The sequence below is a fragment of the Scedosporium apiospermum genome, assembly GCF_000732125.1.
Source record: "Scedosporium apiospermum strain IHEM 14462 chromosome Unknown SEQ_SAPIO_0110, whole genome shotgun sequence".
Lineage (NCBI taxonomy): Eukaryota > Fungi > Ascomycota > Sordariomycetes > Microascales > Microascaceae > Scedosporium > Scedosporium apiospermum.
This window is the reverse complement of record NW_015971811.1, coordinates 1,971,225-1,991,625: the sequence shown is the minus strand read 5'-3', so window position 1 is coordinate 1,991,625 and position 20,401 is coordinate 1,971,225. Positions and strand designations below refer to the sequence as shown.

The window sequence follows — 20,401 nt, the reverse complement described above, 5'->3', positions numbered from 1 at the left end:
ATGCCGAGTCCGAATGGACTCTATATGGTGCGTCCTCCCGATCAAGAGGTAGAGGAAAAGAGTGGCCCCGGAAGAATACGTCCCAATACGTATAGGTGGGACAGGCGGCAACCACGAGTGTCTCGGATTATCCCTCCCGTGCATACTATGCCAAGTCAGATGGCCGTGGTATCCAAAGCATCAATCAACTATTTACAGGACGAAATGAAAAAAAAAAAGGGGGGGGGGGGGGGGGGGTATAGGTGATAGGATAAATGAGAACTCATTCCGAAGAAATGGAATTCCCAGACTCTCGACTTAAAATGCAGGATAGGACCTGGCTGGCGTCAAGCCCGGCGGCGGACTTCGCCCAGGCTGCGGGCGCCTATTTTGGAAATCGGGGTTGCTAGCTTGCGGGGTTGGTCGTCCGTAGCCCCCAGGAGAACCTTGCGCCCATTGAGGTTGCGGCGCCGGTCGCGCGTTCGGATCTGCCGCATACCGAGGGTCCACATCTTCGTAATAGGCGGCGCCCTGGTCTGGGGTACTGCGGCCCTGAGGTTCGGGTCGGCGGACACCAAGAGGAGACGGTACACTTGGGGAATGTCGGCCTGGGCCGGCGCCTTGGTTCCAAGCCGCGCGAGGTGGCACGTACTGCCCTTGGGCACTATGAAATTGTTAGTAAAGGAAAATCCCAGGTTAACTATAACAGAAGAAAGCGGCTACGTACTCTTCAGCGCTGTACTTGCTACCCTCACTGACGTATGAGTCAGTTGGCCTCGCACTTCCCGCTCTGGCCTGTTGCAGTCCCACCATCCCTGCGACGTCCGTATCGCCATCTCTAATTGGGGCCTGGGGCTGGGCATAATTGCCCGTGGGGCCTGCGGGGCTGGCGTCCATCTCAGCTAGTGGAGTGCCAGTTCCTTCAGGCAAAGGAGGAGGTGATTCGGCACGAGGCAGCGTGTTGCGATCGGAATTATAGGAATCGTATCCAGTGCTAGAGGGGATCGTGGTACTGGAACCATATTGGTCGTTAGGCCCCCGGCCATACGGGCCATAGGCATCTGCTGGGGACGGACGTCGGTCGTAAGGGCCGCCATTGTTCATGTTCTGGTAGGGGACCCGGCCGCCCCCTCGCATCATGCCACCAGGACCTCCCCGCGGAGGCGGGCCATAACCGCCTCCCCTTGGGGGTCCGTATCCACCCCTCCCAGGTGGTCCATAGCCCCCACGTGGAGGCCCGTAGCCTCCTCTACCATACCCACCACGGCCACGATATCCTGGCGGCGGCATACCGCCACGACCTCTGGCGCTCAATTGATCGAAAGACGGGCCGCGCCGGAGAGCATAGTCGTCGGGCGATGGGCCCATAGGGTTTCCATACTGATCCTGCTGCATGGGTGGCACCGAATTGGACCTCATGGGCTCCCCCAAAGGCGGACTCGTGGACCCGGAGCCCATAGGATTCGGCGATGGCTGGGTAGGGCTTCGTTGAGTCAGGGGTATTCGCTCGTCACTAACCTTGTCCTCCTTCTGCTGGTTCTCAAAAGATGCGAAGGCGGGGAGCGCATCGCCAGTGCCGTTAGCCCCGCTAAGGATGGGCATAGTAGGCTGACGCGCGAGAGCAAGGGCCTGTTTCTGTGCTTCACGATTATAATAATTCTCACCGCTCATCTCGGCATTTTGAGCGACCCTGTTCTGCCTGGCTTTCCGGCTAATGAGAGTTCGTCGCATTGCGCATGCGAAGATGCCACTAAGAGCGACCATAATTGTGGCGGCAAGCACAATGTAAGAACCCCAGGCGAGGTGAGGTATGAAGACCAACACATCGACAAGGAAGGCAAGCAAGCACACAAGAAAGTCGATGAGAATAAGAATGAAGATGCCGAGAAGATAACGAGTGGAGTGAGAGGCAGAATGAAGGTGGGCAGCAGCGGCCATGATAAAGCAGGCAAGGGTCAGAAAGGCTGCAATAGGATGCACTATGAGAATAGTGGTTAAAGAATTCCGAACCGACGTGGGCAGATCGAATCTGGACTCGTCGGTATTCAGAAGCCCAGCTACGCGAGATTAATGTTAGTTTCCATGACGGCAACGAGCGTCGCACATTCGAAACTCAAGTTCCTAGAAGGCAGAGACGTACTCGGATCATATCCGATTGTTATGTCGGTGCAACCATCGGCGCCACAAAACCCAAATACACCAAAGTTAACACCGCCCAAACTGCCAAGGGGAATCGCGCTGATAATCGGGGCTGAAAGAACCGCCAGTAATATCAAGGCGAAAGCCCCAAAGAGCAGTATCGACAGAGGAGTGGCTGGTCGCAACATCGTGACGAAGATCCAGGGGACAAAGATAAACGGGGTACGGCGAAGGGCGCCAGCGTCGTCAAGACGCGGCGACGAAGAGGAATGTGTCGCTCAACAAAGAATCGGACACGTTCTAATTTCCTGGGTTCATAGTTCTCGCGGACGAACAAATGGATCGCTCGAGGGACGGGTTGGATTCGGGGACGAGTAAGTCGTACACGACACTTCGACGATTCGGAGCCTTCGCGAGTCGCACGAGGACAGTTTGTCGGTAGGGGGAAACGAGCTTTCTTCGCTGTGAGACGGAGGAATCGCTACCGTTCAAGGAGAAGAGGTAGCGTCAACGTGAATAAGACAATTGCTCGAGTAAGAATATCAACTTCGGGGATCGGACCAGCGTAGAAGAGAGAAGAAAATAAAATAGATGTGCGTATCAACGAATGTGGAGGTTAAGGAGCGTGGTTAACGTTAATGGAGGTTTGGAGAAGGGAAAGCGTTGGTTGTCACGATGAAGATGCTGGGGATTTCAGTAGGGGACAACAGGATAGGACCGACGGAAGTGCCTGGCTATGGATGGGAGGACCCAGAGCCAAGGCAATCTGGGGCGGGACAGTTGAGCCATGGCAACAGCCAAAGTACCGAATACAGGGCCGAACGTGGAAAACGCACTTCCAGAAGGAACCTGGGACTCGTACGAAGTCTGTCCAGGGAGCAGTGGTGCTAGGCGACAGATACAAAGGTACCTTGAGTCGGGGTAACCACAACTTAAAGCACGCCACATTGCGGGAGGTTTGTTACAGCGTCCCGTGCTAGTTTAGGTCTAGTACCTTCCTGTAGGTACCTAGTTATGGTTGCATGCATGAACAAGCTTCAATGTTCTTCCGCACTTTTGGTTTCCAACGTACACTGTACACTACCTCACGACTTCGTGCCAACCAACTAACGAACGACGAAGTAACATTAAAATCACCATTTGGAAGTGTTCATCTCCTTTTTCGCGATCCTGCGTCTTGTCCTTGCATGCTGTGTCCCCTACCAATATTGCTGCATCACCATATCACTCATCATCATCAGTCGAGATGTTCCCTCAAGGCTGGATTCCGTCAGGGTACTTTGTAGAGAATGTGAGGTCTGTGGATTGCTCAGGTTTGGCGTTGCGGGCTAAACGATAGCTTCAGCTGTTACCCCAATGTCCTCCCCCGGGGCAGGACTAGCGCTGTAAATTCAAGATCAATCCAGTTCATCCATTTAGTCAAGTTCCAGCAACTGGAACCTACCGTCAATCGTTGATCTAGACCGTGACCAACGATAAAGCTGACGAAGACGGAAGCGTAAGCTCCCGGATGGATCAGTCTGCAAGTAATGAGGGTCTTGACAGTTTCTCGAGACTATGTCGTGTAAACGGAGTGGAGAAGGGACGAAGCGGGGTGAAATGTGATGAAAGAAATGACGGTTTAGCCTAGGGCCCTAGGCTAAGACCAGAACGTTCAATATTATCAATTGATCTGTTATCGCCTACCAGGAGCGGACTAATGCAAGATCGCCAGCAGGATGCGCAGATTTTTGTGCAGAGGAACTCTGTCTGTCTCTGTCAGGGTCCAAATTGGTGGGGCGATGAAGGGGTCTAGTTTCGCCGGGCCGTTAATTCCTCAAATAGCCTGGTCATCGAGCAATTCTCAAGGTATTGTGATTGATCCAAACAGCGACCAACACTGTTGCCATTTCGACGTCCTTGAAGACTTCAGCGATTGATCAATGATATTATCTCACTTTAATACGAAGTCATGTCGCATTCTAGAATGTATGAGGTACTGCAACTATTGTTGTTCAGTCCGAGTCGTGTCCGTTACCAAGTACGTAACCCCAGTATTTACTTCGTACTTCGTACCTACCTTTGTATTCAGGCACCAAAAGCTGGCTGGTTAAAATGAAGCTCGGAAATTACCCTGACATTTCGAGCATTCCAACACAACGGACAACAGGAAATGAGGACATTTCTCTCTGAAGTGTCCAACAACTTTACGAAGCAAATGCAAATATCCATAGCTCGCACCGGATGCTTACCCTCTATCTATACGAAGTAGCAGCGTCCATGATGTTGGGTTTCGCGGGCCACTGTTCCTGAGCCTCAAATCAACCTAGATCCAAGTTTAATATTTAAGTTCTCAGGAGTCGTTTTCATGCCTTCACTTACGCTGTGGAGATAATTCAGTGTTGTACTTCGTACCCACACCTTGACTCCAACAAAGTCCGTAGTTGTATTCGATACTTCATCAATAGCTTCAGTACCCATTCGTCAACGCCCCAGATAGGGTCCGTCGATAAGATCTAGCGACCCCAGGAGGAACTGTTTCAGATGCTGCCCTTGATATCCACCTTAATTCGTAGTTCGGACACGTAATATTCGATATTCTGCGCCTCGTGGGCCACGCACTAAGCCCTTGCTGATTCGAATTGGTGACGACAAAGGAGCCCACATTCAGTCGATCGAGTCCACTGCCTCAGCCAGTTAGACATCTTTTGGTAGCGAGGAAGTGTGAGGGAAAAACTATAAAATTGCCTCGTGAGTCGAGTAGAGTTTACAGCTAGCCTGAACCTCAGAGAATAGCCCCAGCCTATGCATCGGAATCGTAGGGCTGGGTCACAGGATTGAATCCTAAGCAACTCTGTTCAGGGTCCAAATGAGCACTCCGGAGACCAGCACTTGATAGGCTGAGCTGCACAGCCTTCAAATGACGCCCAGTCAAACCAGTCAGAAGCTGTCACTGACATAACCTATCTTCCCTGTCCCCAGTCCACGCTTCAACACAGACTCGGCGACCAAGCCTGGCTCTGACAAGAAGGGGCGGGAAGGAACTGCATGAATGAACCCGCCCAGACGTCTCAACGCCGGAACTGCATCGCTTCCTTTCCGATGTGGGTGGGCGACGATAAAAATAGCCCATGCGCCTTGGACGTTAGTTGCCGCTCGACTACCCTACTATGTACAAAGGTATGTTGGTGCTATGAGTTCGTGGAGAGTTGAGTTCGTGTTTCTAGGAGGCCATAACTTCGCTGGAAAATCTAATACGCCCCCCCTTGTGTATAAAGTAATTGCTTTCTTATCTTGGGATCGTAGAATACTTATGCCATCATGATCTAGCCGCTAGGCATCGAGAACAATCATCCATAAGAAGCGGTATGTGATGGAAACGGCAAGCTAATGGTATATCGGCCCGAACACGGCGTAAATGTCCACTTGCTTCGTCTATCGAGACAATTGATTCTGCTCAAGCGAGTTTTTCTTTTTGCCATGGACGGTCGGTCTCAATTCCAGTGGGTAGATCCGTCGACGGAAATGAGGCCACTCCGAGTTCGAATTTTGGCTCGAGCTTGGGCTCAAAATGTCACGGGAATGATCATTCAGAACAGCAGTCAATGGGACCTACGTATTCGAGAACCGCCCGCTAGTTGTGATCACGGTGTTTGCTTTCCATCAGTGTTGGCCCGCTCATTAGTCGTTTCTCTGGTTCTCTATCGAAGATCAAGCGTTGACTTGAGCTGTCAACCAGGTTCTCCAGGGGCAGATCCGCGATGCAGGGGCCAGAGACTTAAGGAGTTGGAGCTTCGACGAGTATGTACTACATTCTAAGGAGCACAGAGGGGGAATAAGGTCGAGGCATGGGTGAGGGTTATTGGGCATGTGGTGAATCGGTTTAGGTCGATCATAGGCGTTGAATGCATGATCTCGAAATAAAACTTCATAAATGGTAGAGTGACCCACCAGGACCGGATCACAAAGCTGCTGAGGGACGAGAGGGATCAATTACAAATTCAGGGAAATCCGACGATATAGCGGAAATTAGATATCTCTCTGTGAAATACTCTCCGACGTGGGGGGGAAAAAGTTCACATGAAAGGTCGCAGTTAAGAAGGCTGAGGCTACGAAGTGAATTAGGGTATATTTAGCTGAATATTTTACATCGCCCCAGTAGTTTTCGTCACCGTTCATAGTAGGGAAGGAAGTTCTAAAAGAAATCTATTTCTCGCCCTTTCGTCTGAAGAAAGCCATCATAAATCCTTTTTTTTTTTTCAATTAAAAAAAAAAAAAAAAAAAAAAAAAAAAAAAAAGGGAAAACATCGAAGATGCATCTTAGGTTTCCTCGTAAGTTACCGAAATTATCTGTTTACTAACTACCTCCTGAAATCTTCAGTGAATAGCATTGTGTTGGTGCAAAGGGCAACTGCACTCGGCAACGCCACATTAAAGAACACTGCCGCCACGGAGGAAGCCGTGCCACATGGCCGGACCTCACTTTCACATGAAAGGGACGAAGGCTCCCACATCTATAGAGCAGGAATCAGACAAGACGTGCGACGGCGCGCAAGAGAAAAGGGGAGGCGCGAGTGGCGGCGAGCAATCTGTCGTTTCCCTTAGGCCTACAGGTTGCTACGAAAGTCATTCTTTTACAATTCTATTTTCAATTTCACTTTCTCCCTACCTTTACTTACCCCCTGCCCCCGAAGTCCCACGATGCAGATTCCGACTGATGGTTGACTTTCTGATGTCCTACTTGACCATTACGACCACACGATGACTTGGGACCATTTCTTCTGTTTGGTGTGGCTCCTAGCCTGCGTCTCTTATGAGCGGGCGGCATAGACCTGTTTTGTGTTGTGGGTTGTGCTGCTCGGCTCCGACAAGGAGTACAGGGTTTCTTTGTATTTTTTATTTTTATTTATGATTATTATAAATTTTTTTAAGACTGCCGCGTTTCCCCTTCTGCGTGGGCAGAACTCACCAAAGATGGCACATCTCGAATCCGAGGCCGAAAGTTGTCGGACTTTGAGCTGAGTTTGCTGAAGCGCGGCGATTAGTTCTGCCGTCTTAACTCCGTCGGTGTGGATGAGTCGGCTTTTTCCGCTCGGATGATATCACCGCTACGCCTGCCTGGATCAAATTTGACCATCAACCACCCCGACTTCTTGATCCGACTCTCTCACGAGCTGGAATGCCCGCTATATTTTCTACATGGCGTCCTTAGCGTGATATTCGCCAACCCTTAGAGCCTATGTTCCGGTCAATGAGAGGCAGGACCCCGTCGAGGGCCCTGCAATTTGGCCAGCACCAGCAGCTCAGCAAGCCATGCCACCTAACTCGCGGCTCCCTCCAACGCGGTCCTAAGGCTCAATTCACTACCGCCCGACCTCGCCCTTCCCCCTATTCCTCTTCCTCATTCGAGCCTCTTCGGCCTCCGTCGCCAGCGTCCCTAGGCACCCCGCGAGCTCCGAAAACCTACAAGCGCACGCGAAAATGGCTCCGTCGCCTCCTCGTCCTCTCCGCCACGAGCGGCACCGTCTACTTCATCGACCGCTACCTCTACGCGTCCAGCCTCGCGCGCACCCTCCGCACCTTTGGAATCGGCGCCCTCGTCGCACTGGACTACAAGATCAACTTCCGCCCGCAGCCCATCACCGGCGGCACCGTGCAGGACGTCCACCTGCGCAGCGCGGAGCGGCTGTTCGACCTGCTGCGCGCAAACGGCGGGCTCTACCTGAAGATGGGACAAGCTATCGCGATGCAGAGCGCCGTTCTGCCGCCTGAGTTCCAGCGCATGTTCGCGCGCATGTTTGATGATGCGCCGCAGGATGAGTGGAAGGACGTCGAGGCGGTTATCGAAGAGGACTTTGGCAAGAGTGTGGAAGAGGTGTTTGGGGTGAGTTTTACGGGAGAGGAGGGTAAGGGCCTTATGGAGAGGAGAGCCAGGGCCAGTGCTAGTGTAGCGCAAGTCCATTGGGCTCGACTTCCGGATGGCCGCGAGGTCGCGATTAAGATTCAGAAGCGGGAGATCGCGAAGCAGATTGCTTGGGATCTTTGGGCGTTCAAGTAAGTTCTTTTATGCTGTTCCCCCTGCCATGCGAAACTACGAATCCTCAAAGGGGCGAGATCTATACTACCGGGATATTTTCTCATTTTTTGTCTTGGCTCTTAGGACGGTAACGAGAATCTTCAGTTACTGGTTTGACCTGCCCTTTTACACTATGATACCCTTCATAACAGAGCGTTTAGAGTTGGAGACGGACTTTGTGAACGAAGCCAAGAACTCTGAGACTATGAAGAAGCTTATTGAGGGCGAACCGGGGATCCGTGGCCGGGTATACGTGCCCAAAGTGTACCCCGAATTTACAACAAGGAGGGTTCTTGTGGCGGAATGGATCGAGGGTGTCCGGCTGTGGGACAAGGAAGGACTCACGTCTATGTGGCTCGGTGGCTCCGGGAAAGGATCACCTGGCCTTGGTAACGAACTTCAACCTCCTGATTTCAATCATGCTCGGCGGGAATTGCGCCAGAACCCTCTTCGTGAAAAGCTCAAGCCCGAGAGGCTAGAGTGGAAGGGCCGTCGGGGTCTGGGTGGTCTAGGTCTGACCTCGAAAGAAGTCATGAAGACGATGGTGGACCTGTTCTCGGCTCAGATTTTCAAATGGGGAGTGGTCCACTGCGATCCTCACCCGGGTAACATATTCGTGCGGCGGAAACCGAACGGCAAGGCCGAAATGGTCCTCATCGACCACGGTCTATACGTTTACATGAACACAGAATTTCGCCATCAGTACTGCGTCTTCTGGAAGGCACTCATGACTTTTGATCATAAGATGATGGTTGACATCACGGAGCAGTGGGGGATAAGAGGCTCCGATGTCTTCGCGAGCGCGACACTGATGCGGCCTTACGAAGGCGAGGAGACGAAGCAGTTCCTACGGGAACTCGAGGGTAAATCCCCTTCGGAGAAGCAGTTCCTCATGCAGCAGAAGATGAAGGCGAGTTTGAAGGACTTCCTCGCCGACGAGGACAAGTGGCCCAAGGAGCTCATCTTCATCGGCCGCAACATGCGCATCGTCCAGGGCAACAACCAGTACCTCGGGTCGCCTGTCAATCGGATTAAGATGATGGGCGAGTGGGCGAGCAGCAGCTTGTATACGGATCCGAATCTACCGTTGAAGCAGAGACTCGTGAATGCGTGGCGACATCTCCTCTTCAAGACCGTCCTTGTGGCTACGGATATTGCGTTTTATTTCTTCAAGATCCGCCAGCTGCTGGGCTGGGGCGGGGGCATGGAGGAGGAAGTTGACCGACATATGAGGGACATGGCTCATGGGTTTGGGGTAGAGATTGAAGAGAGTGTCTTCTCAGGGTAAGCAATTTCGACAATTAAAAATTGGGGGGGAAGGGTATTCGATCTCGATATATTGAGGCCCATGTACGATTAAGGATAGAAGACGAGTGGCAGGAGTGTGTGGTCACTCACACACCACACACATGAAGACACTTCTCAATCTAATACCTACCAGATTTATTGGACGAACTACTGCATGGCTCGGGTCTGTGAGGTGCCGAATGGGGAAGGTCATATCAGACTTATTCTAGAAATCATCGAGACACGACAGCTTCCGTTTTCGCAGATGGCAAAAGGTCACGGACTGAAGTGTTCTTGCGTCTGTGTTACGACTACTTCGTACTTCGTAGTTGGTGGACTGGGGTCCCGATTATCTTCAAATCGGCGGGCCTCCTAAGTAAGAGAGGAAGAGCAGAGTCAAGGAGAACAGCAATGGTGAATGAAATCTGGACAGGCAGGCCACCGAGCTTGCTTAAAATTCCGATGACCCGCAAGCCTTACAGGGTTGACGGTGAATCGCAATCGCAGTCTGTCGATCGACACTTATCGTTGTTCTCTTCTCCAGCAAGTCTCAGCTCGCCTCGTCCTCCAGATCTCCACCAAGAAGGAGCCTTCTTGATAAGTTGATGTTCATTAGGCGGGTAACAGGGATAGAGTAACCTTGGTCTTGTGTCTTGTTACCCCTTTTCCTGCCTTAAGCTGGACGGTAATTGCGAAGTACAAGGGATCCGGTATTCTCAAACGAACCTCCCCTCCATTTCCCGCAGAAGCTCAAAAGTCTCGTCTCTTCTTCCGCCACATGGTTTCCCCAGTCATTCTGAGGATTTAGCGTCAAATGCTAGGACCGTTTCGTGGCCCCTAATCTTAGTTGGACATTGAGATTCGAGGACCGAGAATCAAATTGGAGGAGGAAAATATCCCGGGCGCCCCACCTTTGCAACTCGCAAATATAACGCTGGATTAAACACCGAGGTGTCGGTCTGGTGTGATTGCTTCGTATGACAGCCCAGGGCAACCCCTAATAATACTTCTTAGACTGAGGAGCTACAGTGGAAATACCCATCGACTGCCTTCAATTCTTGAATCTTGCTCGCTCTCAGGTCGAGCACGTGTTAGCACCTGCAGGAAGGTGCCCACTGCTTCCTTGTGCCCACCGTTTTACTTCGAATGCCGAGATGCGCAAGCCCACTCGCTACACTACACTACCCCTCTTCTTCTTCAAGTGCATGGCTGGCCGCAGAAGAGCTCACCTTATTTCCTGCACATCTCCAGGCGTATGGGCGGACTTACAGTAGCGCCCTGCAGAGACGGTATTACTGTCCCCCTCTCGTCTCGCCTCCCACACAACGGGCTCTCATGGTCCCATTTGGTTCAGGAGAACATCCTGCTGATTGGTTCGATCAACCTTGGAGCTAACGGGACAGTCCACTTTTGCTGTCCTTCCATCATTAGGGGAAGGCTAGCTGTGATTGGCTGTGGGGGCTGCCGGGGTACCTGCAATTTTAAGGAGACAAGGCCTGGAGTGATGAAAGTGGCATCTCTGATGACCTTTGTAGGCGACAATGCTCCGAAGGACAAGCTAAACACTTTGTACTTCGTATTTCGCAGCCCAGGAGACATCTGGGGGCATTGTTTCGGGTGTTCACATCGGTTGCAAAGGCAGGAGGTCGGCGCTTAACGCCAGAAGAATGCCGTGATGATGAACTGGTTTTACATCAAGCAAGGGCAGAAATCGGCCCCGAGAAGCCTCAATGTAAGTACCCGTGACCGGATCATCTCCTGGCCTCGTTTTTATCCGCAGCTTTCGCATTGTGGTCGGAGAAGTGCATTGTGTACCAGTGGTAGTGATATATCCCCTAATATCACCGGGCTGGAGCAGTGGAATCAATCCATTCGGTCATCCTGTGGTTTCCCAGGGAGAGGATGAAACTAACCGCGCCGAACTCACCCATGTTCAACTCTACCGAGGAAAGGAATTGGAGAGGGGTGATGTCGGGACCGTGAGTGTTCAAAAGGAAAAATTGGCTCCTTCTCGTCCTGGTAGTAGGTACGAAGTAATAAGGCGAGATCGGGCTTGAAGATCTGCATTGCGCAGGGCTCAACTATGCTTCGAGAAAATCCTGTTTCTCAGCTACTGGTCGAGCGCCAGAAGCTCTAATAGAGATTGAAATTGTTACCACTCAACGCGCAGTACTCCGTATCTTCGTGCACCATTGCCGGATGCATGTCTGAAGTGAATGATGCACAAGGAGTACTAAGGATGTAGTTATTTGCATCGAGGAATCGAGGATCCAGCCAGGTCAGCTTGGGTTTGGGGCATTTTCTTGTCGAGTCTTAGTGGAGTCGGTCCCAAAACTACCCCCGGAGTCTTGGCCCGGGTACCTGGGTTAGTACTTGGCCTTGTTTCATTGTACAAAATACAGCGGAGGAGCTCGGCGGAATCGACCTGATGAGGAGCTGGACTACGAAGGAGGGAAGAGACTCAGGCACCTCCACGTACCTGTATACCTGGTACCTTCGTACTTACACCGCGAATTGAAGTGATTTGATGGATTGATGGATTGATTTGATGCGAGGCGAGAAGATAATTATTACTCCTCCGTACAACCCTGGTAACGCATGTACTTCGTACACCCCACTAGCAAGACACGCCAGACAAGACAGTGTACATCGTACTTGGGGTGTGTAGTCTAGTCGTGTCATCCGCATCAATTAGCTCCTGCCTGCCTTCTCACCCCCTCCTGCCCATTTCCAGTCGGTTGCTCCCTTCCAACGTCAGAGCAAAAGTGGGTGGTTCCTGTCCTGTGTCCTTTGTCCTGTGTCCTGTTCCTGGCTGTCTGGTGTGTCATGTCCGGCCCAGATTGTTCTTTCCTCCCTGAATTCTCACAGTTGGCAAGGATCCTTCAACGCGTTTTTCCTTCAACTTTTTTTCTTCACTTCGCATCGTTTGCAATGCAAGCTGCATTCGACTGAGAAATAAAGTAAAACAGTCTTTCAAAATCTTTACCTGTCATTGTTTACTTTTTTCACTTCTTCTTACCCTCTTTACCCCGGTTTTGATCCACCTAGTCTCGGGTCGTCCTGCGCTGCCCGGCACCACCATCTCTCGCGCGACCTCACTTCGAACTCGTTCTCTGCTGACCGTCGCAGAAACACCTGGTCTCCCCCAATTTGGAGTTCACCTGTCAACCGCGATTTTCTAGCCCCGGATCCAAGTCCCGACTTGCTGAGACAATCCTCGTGTGATTCCGAGCTATCAGCGAATCCATTCGTTCTAGAGCCATATCCGCCCTGACACCCTCGTTAGCCAATCGACGTTGCGGATGGTCGGTTGAAGTCGAAGCTGCGCCGAGCATCAGAGTCCCACCTCGACCCCCTATTCTAGAAACGCCCATTCCCTGCGATTGATATCGCCAGCATTTCTTTTCTTCATCTTTTCTCCTAATAAACGAATTTCTCTACGAACTGGACAGGATCAAGCCAGGTAAGTTTACATCGTGCGTTTCGAGCACATCGCCAGGCGCTGCCTATGTTCGATTAATCGTGTACTCGTTTTCCTACCCCTGGAGCTAGTGCTCCCCCCAAACGGCCATGTTTCGAAACATGCTTTTCCTTGTGTGAATCCACCCGTCCGCCTTATTTGCGGGCCAGACCTCACAACTTCACCCGTGACGTCGATCTCTTGACTGCATCGCAAGAGAATTAAAGTGCGCGTGAAGCATGGCTGGAGGAGACCTCGACCCAACGGTCCCGTCGAACTCCAAGCTTCAACGGGGGTTGGGCAACCACTCCGCGCACACCCTTTTAGACCTTCTCGGGTGGATAATGGGCTTCTGCACTCTTGCAGCACAGATACCCATTCTTGGGACTCTGTGGCCAATGATGCGCTGCGCATTGATGGGAGTCGGCAGGCGAACGCGAAGCATATATTAATTGAGGGCGTGGATGGCTATTCGATGACCGCTTACCCTGCCCTTCGATATATCGTTTCGGAATTGGGGTCTCATCAGGAGATGGGTTCATCAGCCACAGCTAACAACTTCTCATGTGCAGGTTATCATTCATCGATACCCCATCTTCTTTTACGACCTGGCTGCGCCATCTATTCCTTGATTCGTATTCATCGTGCGCACAGACAACGACGACGTGTGCTCGCTCAGCTTAGGAATTTGGTCCCCGAACCCCCCTCTAGTGTTGGTTGCTGCAACCCGTGCGATCCACCTTCGTTCCCTCATCGCGCTGTCATCAACCCGCGTCGTGAAAAGCATCAACGGCAACGCTACGTCGATCGAATCTACGCTTCATCAAATAGCGGTCGTTAGCAGGCATATCACCCGCGTGGTTACTCTTCCGCAAGGTACACGAATTCGCAGCCTAGCGGAAGATAGTTTCCCTGTTAATGCCTTACGCTGACAAGAATGACGCCGCCCCGCCGTTCTAGTCTCGGTATGCTTCTCCGTCGAAGCAAGTCTGGGGACCTCAAGTCCCGCAAGGCCAAGGACGCCGAGCGCCAGCCTTCGGTCTCCAAGGTCGCCCCTAAACTTCCCGATGTCTACCGAGGTCACGAGCAACTGTCAAACAGTTTCGGCACCGAATTACGACCCGACTCGGTCTCCATCATCTCCGGCACGACTGATCTCTATTCCGCTCGCCCGTCAATTGACCCCGGACGGGGCCCCCTGACAGCCGTCCCCGCCCCTCCGCCGGTTCCCAATACGCCGTGGGATCCCTATGCGCGTACCGAGAGCATGACCCATCGGGGTCGGTACAGTTATGCCAGCAGTGCGATTAGCACTATCAATAGCCCTAGGAGGGTCCGCAGACGCAAGGATCCTACCCCATTCAAGTACGTCTTGCCACATCCCATGTAGGGCTCTGATTCGATAATACTGTCTATACTGACATGGAGTCTAATTTAGTATCCTAATCATCGGTACCCGAAACTCCGGCAAGACATCCTTCCTCGAGTTCCTCAAGACCGCCCTTGCCCTGCCACCCAAGAAGAGAGCTAAGAGAGCTGAAGAGGACGATTTTACTCCCCATGCCCCGCCCTCGGGCAATTTCATTCCTCACTATCTCGAAACTGAGATTGACGGTGAGAGGGTGGGACTTACACTCTGGGATTCCGAAGGCCTCGAAAAGAACGTGGTTGATCTGCAGCTCAGGGAGATGTCCGCCTTTTTGGAGAGCAAGTTCGAGGAAACCTTTGCAGAGGAGATGAAAGTAGTCAGGTCGCCTGGCGTCCAGGACACCCACATTCACGCCGTCTTCTTGGTCCTCGATCCCAGTCGGCTCGACCGTAACGTTGCAGCGGCGAAGTCTATCTACTCGAACGGCCATAACGGTATCAGCGATGCACGAAACCCGGGTGCTTTGGACGACGACCTCGATCTTCAGGTCATGAGAACCCTCCAAGGCAAGACGACGGTAATCCCCGTTATTTCCAAGGCCGATACGATCACCACGAAGCACATGGCCGCCTTGAAACGCAGTGTATGGAACAGCATCAAGAAAGCTAACCTCGACCCACTGGAGTCTCTGGCGCTCGATGACGAAGATGGCAGCTCGGCTAGTTCCAGCCGGATCGACGAGGTTGATGAGGATGCTGTGCAGTCGGACGCCGGCTCTGATTCGGCACCCGGAGAAGGACTCCCTATTCAGGGGAACGAAGGCCAGGAGGCCGGTCAGGACCCCGACGATTCCGTCCGCCGTCGCAAAGCAGAGAAGGAGGAGGCCGCTGAAGAGGATGTCACATTCCTGCCCCTCTCCATCATCAGCCCAGACCTTTACGAACCCGGCGTTATCGGCCGCCAATTCCCCTGGGGTTTCGCCGATCCCTACAATGAAGAACACTGCGATTTCACCCGTCTTAAGGATGCCGTCTTCAGTGAGTGGCGTGCCGAGCTCCGTGAAGCTAGCCGAGAACAGTGGTATGAGGGATGGAGGACGAGCAGATTGAAGCTTCGGGACGGACAAACGCGCCGCCGAATATAGAAGGGCGAGCTAGATTGTCTTTTCCTTGTTGATGAACCATACCCTAAACCATTCAGGTGGCATTCATGGTACGCCTTTTTGATTCCCGGTCAGATCAGATCTCCTCCCAAACTCTCCTTTTTTTTTTTCGTCATGTTGTCGAGGTTGAATACTGCAGCATACCCCCTTTGTTCTTTGGTTTCGTGTGTCTTCTTTTCTCCCTTTCTTCACTTTTTCTGGTACACTTCTCTTGCACTTGGGGAAGGGTTGGGTGGCGCTCTTGGAGGGTTAGAATGTTCAAAGATTCGCGTTTCACGGATCCCCAGTACCGCCGCCCCTATCACGAGTCGCACGACAGACATTCCTTATTTTGATTCCAATTTTTTTTCTGCTAATTGATGGATACACAAAACACGGTGGGCATCGACGGCCAAACGCCTAGCTAAGCGATGCGTCTTGGCTCATGTCTTGCGGTGTTTCGACCTTGGTTTTCCTCCGGCCTCAGTGGCGATTGATGGATGAGATTGGTTGAAAACGCAAAAGGCGATTTAAAATACCCCCTTATTTTTGTGGACGATGAATTTTCTCTCTTCTTCTTTTCCAATTTCTTTCCAGCTTCTTTTTGTTCTATTCACTCCATTCGGTCAAAAATTCTCTCCTATGTATCTTAGTTCATTCTCGGCTTCTCGACCCGTCCGGTCCGGGAGCTTGAAAACCTGGGTTTCAATGGAGGTGGACTTGTTTCTTCTAATTTTCTCCCTTGGCGCTTCGTCAATTGATTCTCGTCGGGACCCGCAAATGATAGACCTGTCAATCTTTGGTTTCTGGTAAAATGAAAAGAGGCTCGTCGTTTGCTTGTCGTCACCTCTCTGTTGCGTCTTGACGTTGACGAGACCTTCGTGCGTAGTTCCTTTCACGGAGTGGTGTTCCTTGGCCTCGATGGGCTGTATCAGCTGGCTTTAAGTAGGAGAGATGGGCATGATATGCAGCAACCAAGGGAGCAAACGCACGTAGACAGGCATGGTACCATAAAACACTGCATTGGAGGAAGAAAAGGGGTATCGAGTCCGTTGATTAACCTGCCAAAATTGCAAACTACCATCCCAAACCACCATCAGAAAGACCTAGTATAAGAATAAAATGACCAAAGCAACCCAGGAAAACCATCCTCGCACGCCATTCCAGGAGCCATACTGGGAAGAACGGCAATTGAAATATCCACCCATGAAATAAAACCTTCACAACCCAAGGGTAGTCGAGTCCTGCCGCATCGCACATTGTGAATGGCTTGCTCAGTCCTCCCACTCAGTGTTGAGAGGGTTGCCGTCGTCTTCAACATCTTCCTCCTTCCGGTCAGGGTTCTTCCCACATCTGATGAGCAAATTCCGATCCTTCGCGCTGAGAAGAACCGCGTCGAAATTGTTAGGTAGAACTCCATCGTTTCTGATACAAGAAAAGATAACAACGTTAGTCGATTCTGAAGAAGAGAAGGTAGAAAAAGGCCGAGAAAAAAAAGGGAGTGGCCGGATAGCATACCTAAGAATATCAACCTTGATATTCCGAGCCTTGTCTCGAATCTGTTGCTGTGTCCGCCGAACCGCGAACAACTTCTCGCGCCTCGCCTTGTCTTCCATGTGCGCCCAGTAACTTCCGTGCTCTCTAATGAGCTCGATCACTGCCTCCGTGTCCTCCTTTGTCCAGAAAATGCGCCTCCTAGGTTGTCTGACAGCAGGTTGGACATCTTCGAGAAGCTCGGTGCCGGCTCTCACAACAATGGATTGCTCCGGAGGCCGTCTTCCCGTAGCAGCTGGAGTCGCTGCTCGGATCTCTGCCTGAATCTCTGACGCGGAAGCCGATGGGTTTCCTGTAGCTTCGCGAGGCTCTTCTGTAGCCCTCGAAGATTTGGCCCGCGGCGGCCTGCGTTTAGGAGTCTTGTAGGTACATTGAGGCGGGACCTCCTCCGGCTCCTCTAGTGCCTCTGTGGGAACTTCGTCTGGCACATAGTCTTCATCGCGGTCGTCGATCGTTGGCAGTCTCGCGTCTTCGTCCTCATCTTCGTATTGCCGGCGGGATCTCTTCTTCGAAGGCACAGCAGCAGCTGGAGCCTCGATTGAAACGTGCCGGTCACGGGAGGGGACAGCTTCGCCAATGGTAGCCCGGGTACCTCGGGAGGCTGAGAAAAGAGCGCCTACTGACGCTACGCCGGTGTGAAGGGTGCTGTGGAAATAACGGTTAGTGTGACCGTAAAGATGGACATCGAGGGAACGGCGCCACGGTACGCACCTAGGATCTGCGCGGTCATCAGTCTCTTGCTGGATCTGCGCTTCTACGGCCGAGGAGACAAGTTCTTCATTCTGGAGCTCGCGGACAGGTACATTCTCTATCGTGTCAATCACGGAACGGAATAGGTTGTCCGCCCATTCCGACAGATCGTCGAAGAACCTATCGATTGGAAATGTCCTCTGGAGATCATCGATGTCGACCTCGGCACCTTGCATACATTGCCAAAGCTCATCAACTCGGTCCGCAACCTTTTTCCTAGCCTCTCTTTGGTCTTCCTCTTCCTCCATGTCCGGATCTTGGGAGAAGTCGACGTCAAAGATGGGCAAAAGCTCGCCGTCGTCGAGGTCGAGGGTGTCAAATTTTCGGGCCTCCCCTGGCGCCGAGGCTAGGAAGACATCAGCGCCGATTTCTAGCGCGGTAGTGCCGTCCAGAGAGCGTTCGGCAAGAATCTCGTAGATCCAGCGCTGCGTGCGGATATCGAGAGCGCGATCAAACGTGTTGTACTCCTGGTAGCGCTGGGAGAGAACGCTTTGAGGTGTCATTATACACCAAGGGAATTGCTTGTCCAGGGTCTGAAGGAGGCTCAGGATGTCGTCGGAGTCTTGGCTGCCGCCCACGGCAAACAGAGCGTCCATGAGGATAACCAAGTTCGTCGCAGAAACCACATTCAGAAGGGCATCCCTGTCTGTAGAATCGTCGAGGGATCTAGCAACGAGATCCTTGTCTAAGAAGAGAGACTCGCGCATAATGTAGTGGACTTTCCAGTTGTTCAGCGCTTGTCGATACGACTCGAGCAATATCTCCCATGTCCTAGTAGAACGGTCCGCAAGCCCGAGGTGATCCCTAAGACCCCGGGCAGCGGCCAGAAGATTTTGCTGGAGCGCGGTCATTACCGCAGCGTTGAGGAGCTCTTCCTCATCTCCGACAGCAACTCTGACCACGGCTTCTAGAGCAGTGGCAGATTAGCAATGCTTCGAGGAAATATGATTCTGAAGTAATACATACGTTCAAGTCCTTGCTCTATGAGACCGTCAGAACCCACTGCCTCCGAGTCCTCATCCACATTGTACTTAACACTCTCAATGCTCCTAGGCTCGGATGGCGCCTTCGCCCCGCGCCGAGCAGGAGGGCCTCTCTTTATCTCCGAGGGTTGTTTGGCCTGGCTGGAGGAAGGTGCTGTTCTTTTGCGCCGAGGCCGCTTTTGGACCGTGGCTTGCTGCTCTGGCTCTGGCAATTCTTGGCTGTCATCAACTACAGCAGTCCTTTTTCGTGTACTTCTTGTAGATCTGGCAGAGCTGTTAGCTCGCCTTGAAGATCGTGTCGCTGTTGCCATAGGACAGGTTAGAAGGACTGTGGCTTTGCTGAGGGTATAAATGACGTAGGCGAATTCTGCTGTGACAACGAGAAACCATAGAAGATCAGAATTCAGTTCCAGGTGAGCTGTATACAGTCCTCTTCCACACACACACTATCTGATGGAAATAATCAAAGGACTGTGTTGAGTGGGATGAATAAAGAGGGTGTCGGTAGGGAGGCAAGAAAGCTTTGTTTACCTGAACCCTAAGGAAGACTGATCAGGAAATTCAATCGTTCGGGTTCGGGTTAAGACGTCACGTGATCATTCTGGTATGCTCCTTCCTTCGAGAGCCGGAACCAGCTGGAACGGAACAGAGGCATATCTATCTGCCTAATTGAGATTGAGGTTGGACAAGACAAGATAATACTCTGCAAACACCCAACAATTCCTCAAAATTATGGGTTCCTGTCTCTTTTATTGTCGGTCTTAAATTCACGAAGTAGGAGGGAATCATCCCAGTAATGGAACGGAGACAGTGCAGCATCCACCCTGGTCAAGACTGGCTCTGAAAGAGCCTGTAAAACCACTCCTACAACAACATAGAACCCCCAGTACGAAGTTGTGCCACTTAATTGACCTTTTTGGGTGGAATTCTCCTGATCCTATCGGGGCCGAAAACCCCGAGAAGGTAGGCCGTCCGAGTCAAGAACAAAAAGACCTACCATATTGAGTAGCACCAGTTAGCAGGTAAGCTAAAGAGAGTGAAGAGTATCTGAATGAGAGAGGAAGTCGTACTGTTGCCCCAATGTTCCCCCATGTCATGGCATTCCACCTACTCACATCTGTGAAGTAGTGGTTACCCAGGGCATACCAAGTGAGTGCAATGTGTCCAATATCTGCTACCCAAAGAGCTATGAGGTAGTTTCGAACAACTTTAATCTCCGTGGTAGTCGAAAGCACGGCAAGCCCCACCATACAGAGGAGAAGATATAAGTTACCGAGCTGGAGAGCAACGAGGCGACTGTTGGCAGAAGTTGTAACTGGGACTGGGCTAGGTATTTGCTCTGCAATGAACCAGTCAGGAGAGTAAATGGCGCCAACGAAGCCGCCTATCCTATCGGGGGATGTTAGTTCGGGAGGGTGGCAGAGGAATATGTAAAGAAAAGGGTACAAGTCAGTAACGACTCCTTTCGAGTTGTCTTACAAGGAGATGGGCTCGAGGATCGTGAAGACAATCCTCGGGAATGGGGGAAGGGTCGATGCCATATTTTGTGTTCTTATTTTCCCCTTTCTTTCTTCCAGTGATTTCTTATCCTCTGATGTTTTCGCAAAAGCCTTCTCAACTACTTCGAAGATCAAGACGCACAGTGTTACAGCTAGACTAGATTCCCAATCTGATTTGTTGATGA

At 51.8% G+C, this 20,401-nt stretch overlaps 3 protein-coding genes and 1 pseudogene across 3 annotated transcripts; 2 read left to right on the top strand and 2 right to left on the bottom strand.

The window, feature by feature from the left end:
- Positions 1 to 297: 297 nt before the first annotated feature.
- On the bottom strand, positions 298 to 2,306 carry SAPIO_CDS7481 (Uncharacterized protein; the record flags this gene model as incomplete). The annotated part of the gene is made up of 3 exons (XM_016789337.1): positions 298 to 643; positions 707 to 2,036; positions 2,120 to 2,306. The coding sequence occupies 3 exons, from the start codon at positions 2,304 to 2,306 to the stop codon at positions 298 to 300; spliced, it is 1,863 nt and encodes a 620-aa protein (XP_016641164.1).
- A 5,030-nt stretch (positions 2,307 to 7,336) lies between these two features.
- On the top strand, positions 7,337 to 9,461 carry SAPIO_CDS7480 (ABC1 family protein; the record flags this gene model as incomplete). The annotated part of the gene is made up of 2 exons (XM_016789336.1): positions 7,337 to 8,151; positions 8,279 to 9,461. 2 exons carry the CDS (start codon positions 7,337 to 7,339, stop codon positions 9,459 to 9,461), a joined length of 1,998 nt encoding a protein of 665 aa, XP_016641163.1.
- A 4,396-nt stretch (positions 9,462 to 13,857) lies between these two features.
- On the top strand, positions 13,858 to 15,433 carry SAPIO_CDS7479 (uncharacterized protein; the record flags this gene model as incomplete). Its single annotated transcript, XM_016789335.1, has 2 exons — positions 13,858 to 14,285; positions 14,359 to 15,433. The coding sequence occupies 2 exons, from the start codon at positions 13,858 to 13,860 to the stop codon at positions 15,431 to 15,433; spliced, it is 1,503 nt and encodes a 500-aa protein (XP_016641162.1).
- A 1,271-nt stretch (positions 15,434 to 16,704) lies between these two features.
- On the bottom strand, positions 16,705 to 20,258 carry SAPIO_CDS7478 (annotated as a pseudogene; the record flags this gene model as incomplete).
- Between the last annotated feature and the right edge of the window lie 143 nt (positions 20,259 to 20,401).